The sequence below is a fragment of the Ambystoma mexicanum genome, chromosome 6q (genome assembly GCF_040938575.1).
Source record: "Ambystoma mexicanum isolate Mex_15411 chromosome 6q, UKY_AmexF1_1, whole genome shotgun sequence".
NCBI classification, from domain to species: Eukaryota; Metazoa; Chordata; class Amphibia; order Caudata; family Ambystomatidae; genus Ambystoma; species Ambystoma mexicanum.
Genome location: NC_090937.1, coordinates 614,301,867 through 614,308,104, shown reverse-complemented (window position 1 = coordinate 614,308,104; position 6,238 = coordinate 614,301,867). Strand labels below are relative to the sequence as shown.

Genomic DNA, 6,238 nt, shown 5'->3' with positions numbered 1-6,238 from the left:
GCAAGTTTTCCTTGGGCACAAGACTTCCAAGTCCTTTCGGTGGTGCCAAAGCAAGCAAAATCCTTTTGAATGAAGCAGCCAGTGGCTGGGGAGAGACTAGCCCTAAAAGTCTCACTGAACTTGAGGGAGTCTCCCTAAGTAAGAACAACAATAACAACAGCACACACCAACGCTTCAATAGAAGGCCTTATTGCCCAGCTGAATGGTACGCCTGTCACCCATCTCGTAAGGATGACAGTCCGAGCTGGGAATCGAACCTGTGAATTGGCGATCTCTCCAGCAGAGGCACCCACAATGTTTAAACCAACCCCCACCCAAATTTCTTTTCAAATATAACAAGTTAACAGGCACAGTACCTGTCAATGAGCTGCATTTGAAAATAATTATGCTTTTGAATTCGGCGTGAGGGAGTTTAGACGTGGCTGCAATGTCAGCCACGTCCCTCATGCCAAATCGCCTGCACCAAAAAGGCTCCTGCGTCAAAATGGGTGCGCCAAATCAGCCGCTGTGGCGAACTGGCCATGCCGTACCAGCCCGCGGCTAAACGACGGCACCAAAAGAGGGTGTACCGTCTTCAGTCAGTGCCACCAACTCAGTCAAGAACCTAGGTGCCCTCCTTAATATTGATAACAATATGAAGCCTCTGGTTAGTACAGTTAACAAAATTGCATTCTCCCAACAGTCAATGACCCTGCCCCGCATATCGTTTTACCTTCACAGAGTAATGGCTGCCACTTAATCAGCACAATGTTATATTCTGCTATGAAACTATACAAAGGCCTCTTAGACATCCAACTTAATTGCTTCTGAGTGGCGGCCACAAGACTTATCCCCAGCCTGAAAAAACAGAGCCCATCCACTAAAAATAATTAACATTCCCTTTCAGTTCATAACACTCTGTAAAGGGCTAAACATATAAGGGTGGGTCAAACACATTAATCACTTGAAAAGGATGACACCATACGACCCCAACAGATCGCACTGATTCACCAACATCAAAGTTCTGTCACACTCAAGTGGCAGCAACTCAAGAAATTAGACAGCCTCGTCTTCAGATCCTCTCTTCAAAATACTTTGATGGCACTTTCAGCCTTACTTGCATCCCTGTAACGTCGAAATGTGTCCTCCAGTCGCCTTAGCGGTGTGGGGGTGGAGTGGTGGGGTGTCTCATGCAGTCTCCTTCATCCAGCAAAATCGTTCCATGCTATCCACTCATGTTGATAGTCCATTTACTTGTCCTATCCTATTACGAAGAATGTCTGTAGACCCAATGGTGAAGTCATTTCTGTATTTTATCAGGGACACTTGGAAGGTCAGACTCCCATGTCGATATAAGGCTGAAACATGGGTCTTGATTTTCATTGCTTTTCTTTGCAATGTACCCAGTGGGTTTCCTTACAGCCTTTCTCAGGATGTGGTCACTTGTAGATCTCTCTTTACCAACCGCTTGTTTACACTGTGCAGGAGCTCCAGGAGATGTGCTGGTGGAGGAAAAGAATGAAAACATAGTAGTGTCTCTGGGCTGTATACACAGTGGGACTCACCAGTTGCATTGGGGGTACCCCTTAGCTTCCCAAAAATGAGTTCTCTGTCCAAATTAATGGGGCTGTGAGCCCTCCTACATATCCGATATCACATAGGTGAAAACAACCCATGGCTCCTTGCGCACAGGAACACTCAACCATGTCTTTCAAACAAATATCTGTTGAATAAGTTAAAAGTAACCAAATGTATTAAAATAAACATATACTCTAGAAAGATATAAAAAAATAACGATTTATTTGTGTGTCTTTTTTGGGCCATCGTTGTGTCCTGCTTTTAATATATTCCTCGAGTTGGACATTTCTTGTTAGGAAAAACATGATTACATCTACATGTTCTGCATCTGAGGCTGAAGTTGTATCTTTAAAGTAATGACTCCCAGGTTAGAAGGCAAGATCATATGGGTCGTTGAGTTCTGCCGCAGGGTTTGGCTTCCGGATGGCAGGTGAAACATTCACTAGTTCACAGAGTTTGAGAGATTGATATGCATTCAATCTTCCACAGATGTGATGAAGTTCTTCCTGTTTGAGTTTATAAGATTTTGCTCTGAAGGAAGAAGAAAAAAAAATGCTTATTATCGAGAAGGGCAAAACGGCTATTAGATTATGTCAATTTGGTTGTATGTTATTCAAGACTGAACGAATTAACATTTATTCACTCGAAGATGAGCTAACTTTATAATAGACCTTCCGACAAAGACCCTACCATTTTTCAATCCATGTGCAAAATTCTGAATTTTTAGGTCCATCTAGAAAGAGCTTTAGCTCCCTGCTAGAGGTTTTGCTGGAGTCTGTATAAGGGCCTGGGTGACAATCACTTGCTACATGATGCGAAAGAATGCACCATGGTGAAAACTCTCATATAGTGTTGGCCATTTTGTTGTTGATATCACCACCTTGTACGTTTGGGGGAAGAGTTGTTGAATGTTCCTTTTACTAACTTTTCAGTTTTTCTGATTGGTTCAGTGACGTTTGTTCCTCTTTTGTGCAGTGACTCATTAGTATATTGTTATCTGTGCTGCATGATGCAATGATTATTTTTCACTTTTGTGCTGCATTGCTGTTATATTTGTTTTTTGTCGTTTTTATTAGAATTTGCCTTTTGTTGTCTATGGCTTCCACCGTCAATACTGGTAAGGAATATAATAATGAGTTGTTTTCTAGTGCCTAACAATCGGCTGCTCCATGTTTTTGAGAGTATATTTCATTGGCCCTTTGCATCTTAACCAAAGCAGTATTTCTACAGGCTCCATGTGGGTCTGGAAGGACGTGCCTGACAATTGTATCATTTACAGGAGTGTCAGATTGGTGGTAGTTTTTCAATGTATTGTGCATTTTCCTTCTGTATGTCACCTTTGAGCTTCTGCAAGTAGCAATACAGCTTAGTGGACGAATCACTGCTTTAGATAATCAGCATGTACTCACAGTTTAGGGATTTTGCAAGCTAGTGTAAATATTTTCAAGACTTTCTACAAACGTGCTGGTGGTCGGGCTGGGAGGATTGTGGCATGCATTGCTTTTGTTGAAGCAGTTTGTGATTGCCATTTATGATGCAGCGTGCCTTCCATTGCCCACTGCATCATCACTCGAGTAGAATTATCAAAGCTGCCATCAAGGATTGGTACGACAAGCTTAATAATGCAATGTGTCAGCTCGGAGATCATTTTTCTATTAAGCGTATGTTTCTCTTGTGTGAGACATCTCTGAACTGCAACATATGCCAATATATTATAGTCAATGGATCGCTGCATTCTATTATGAGGCAGTGTTTTGGCTTTGTGCATTTACCTTGTGTGTAACAAATGTAAGCTGTTGCATCACCTGTCTTCAAAATCTCATCCACAGTTAGGGATGACGTAGTAAAAAAGGGACACAATATGTATGTCTTAACTGAGACTTCTTTCTTCTTTGATCATATATTTTGACACAACCACGAAACATCATCCATTGCATACTGAAACAAGTTATCAAGGCATTCAGGAATGTTTTTGACAGAACATTTAAAAAAGATTTTAAAAAAACATTTCGGATTCCTCTTTTTTCCCCAAAGAAACACTATTCTCAATTATTTACATTAAATCTATTGTACCACTAATCATGCAAAAAAACAAAGCAGAGCCGATTGAAATTTTTTTGTAATGTATTTTGGCTTACAACACACCTTTTATATATGATTAACATCAGAATCATTGATAGCCCACCCATTCCTGGGTACACAATTATCCTCACTAAACTCGCTACCAACCCTAAGACAACATATAACATACTGCTCCTATATCACCAACCCAAATCTTGTAGCTCCCAAGGGCTGGATTTACCCTTGCTACTTACCCCCCTTATGAAACCAACCACTACATTTGTTTTACTTGGAGATGTCTACCTGGGCCTCAATGAGCCCTCTGATGCCAAAGCCACTATCTTGACTAAAGCACTCAACGCAAATGAATATGCTCCAACATGTCTCTCCCCCGACTCATGATGAAGGGTGCATTCTGGACTGTATCTTATCGACCAACACACTCATCGATATGTGAGCAATCAACCCTGTGTCCTGGTCAGTTCATTCCCTGATAGAGTTTAATATCTATCTCCCCCACCAGATGACAAGATCTAGCCCGACTACCCTGCCAACTCTGATATGTAATACCCGAAAGCTGATCGAATCAACTCTAGGGCCCACACTACAGACGTTACTTGCTCCCGCAGCCTCAATCTGTAATGACCACCAACTCCTCGTTGAACTCTACATGCAAACGGCCATGGACTAGCATGCCCCACTTAGACCTAAAACAATCAAACCTCATAAGCCGAGGAACTCCTGGTTCACAGAGCTTTGAGCTTATTTCCCTCCGTAGACAAAAAAAGAGCACTCAAACACCTCTGGATGATACATCCCACCCCGGCTGTCCACGAAAACCTCACCAACCACACAAACTCCTATAAACACACACTCATTACATCAAAAGCCAACTCTTACAGTGCACAGATCTCTAACACCAGCTCGAACACCAGATAACTTTTTGCCATTCTTAAAGTTGGAAAACCGAGTCCCTAACAGTCCACGCCCTTGTGCAGATAAGGACTGGTGCTCAACCATACAACCAGGCCTTTCCAAAAAAAATGATTCCTTAAGAAATAAAATCACAATTGGCAACTAAACTGCCATACTCAGAGTATACAGTAGGCCCACCGCCCCCTCCATCCCTAAGAGTAGCCTCTTCTTCTTCTCACAAGTATCCCAAGCAGAAGTTCTCAACACTATCCTAGCACTAAAACCATCCAACTGCAAGGGTGACACCTGCCCCGCTTGGATCATCAAGCTCTGTGCTACTATCCTCCCCACATCATCACTGACTTTATTAATGGCTCCTTGCCCACTAAAACAGTGCCCTTTGTCTCAGGGCCGCCTGGTTGACCCACATCCTCAAGAAGCCTTCCCTCAATCCTACCCTCCCCACTAACTACCACCCCATCACCTCTGAGATTCCGTCAACCCAACTATGCCCCTTCTGCTTGACCTCTCTGCAGAGTTTGACCTGGTAGACCACAATCTGCTCCTCAACCACCTTGGCACAAACTTCCAATTTTCGACCTCAGCTACATCATGGATCAAATCTTTCCTCAGCGAACTTACCTCTAGGGTCTTGATCGGAGATGCTGCTGCCGACCAATCACTGTCCCCATAGGAATCCCACAAGGCTCCTGTCTCTCCCTTACCCTATACAACACTTATACCAAATCACTTTTTGAGCTGCTTGACTCTCTTAGCATTAGCTACGCCATCTTTGTGGATGATACTCAAATCTTCATCCCTCTCTCCGGAAGCCACCCCGACGACACAAGAACTGTAAACAGGGTGTACAGTATCATCCAATTCTGGATGGCCAATCATACTGTGCCTTAACGATAATAAAACTGAGTTGCTAATCATGGGCTCCCCTTTCCGCCTCAAAGGTTTAGATCCTGCAGTCTCCTCCTTCCTTATTATTGGCACCTCGATTCCAGTTTTGAAACATGTTAAAAACTTAGGTAGCCACCTTGATGCATACCTTTCTATGAACAAGCATATCAATGCCTCCTTGACCTCCATTGCCAAGCTCATCTCTCAGATTATACAATTCCTCTGCACAGAAAACTGCTTCACTCTCGCACGAACCATCATGTTACGCTCACCTGGTCTCAGCTGAGGTGTTGGGGCACTGTTGCAGCCCTCCCGGGGGTGAGGTCGCTTGGGTCCGACTTCGCCCTCTGCGCTTATGTGGTAACTGGCGGTAATAGGTGATACTGCTCAGGACTGTTCCTGCGTGGAGAATAGGGGGCGTGAGTATGCCAGCTTGTGCGCCTGATCCCCTTCCAGACCCCTTCTCCCAAACCGTAGTACCCGTGGGATGCGTTGTCGCTAAACCTGTTGATTAGTTTTGGCGAGCACTCCGTCCTGCTGCTTCTGGAAGGGACACTTGTATGATCTGGACCGAGTTCCTTCACTGGTCCCTTGCACATAGTTGTCCAGTCCTGCTGCGACTAAGCCACTATACTTCAGTTAAGTGTTCCAGTTTGCCTTTGTCTTTCCTCGTCTCTTTTTATTGTATTGTAAAGTTTGTTGTCTTGTATTGCTGTCCTTTCCACTTTTGATGTTTGCTCCTTTGCTTTTTTCCCTTGCAGGTGATGTTGCCGGCCCGGAAGAAGCTGCGGAGCTC

General features: G+C 43.8%; 1 protein-coding gene across 4 annotated transcripts in view; it reads right to left on the bottom strand.

Moving 5' to 3' along the window:
• Nucleotides 1-1,762: 1,762 nt before the first annotated feature.
• The window catches only part of LOC138516177 (cilia- and flagella-associated protein 337-like), a 716,411-nt gene continuing 711,935 nt past the window's right edge, over nucleotides 1,763-6,238 (bottom strand). For all 4 annotated transcript variants that reach the window (XM_069631108.1, XM_069631107.1, XM_069631105.1 and 1 more), the window contains exon 26: nucleotides 1,763-2,088. In XM_069631108.1, the coding sequence (XP_069487209.1) occupies nucleotides 1,926-2,088 (163 nt within the window). In that variant the 3' untranslated portion in view covers nucleotides 1,763-1,925. The remainder of the gene's footprint in view (nucleotides 2,089-6,238) is intronic.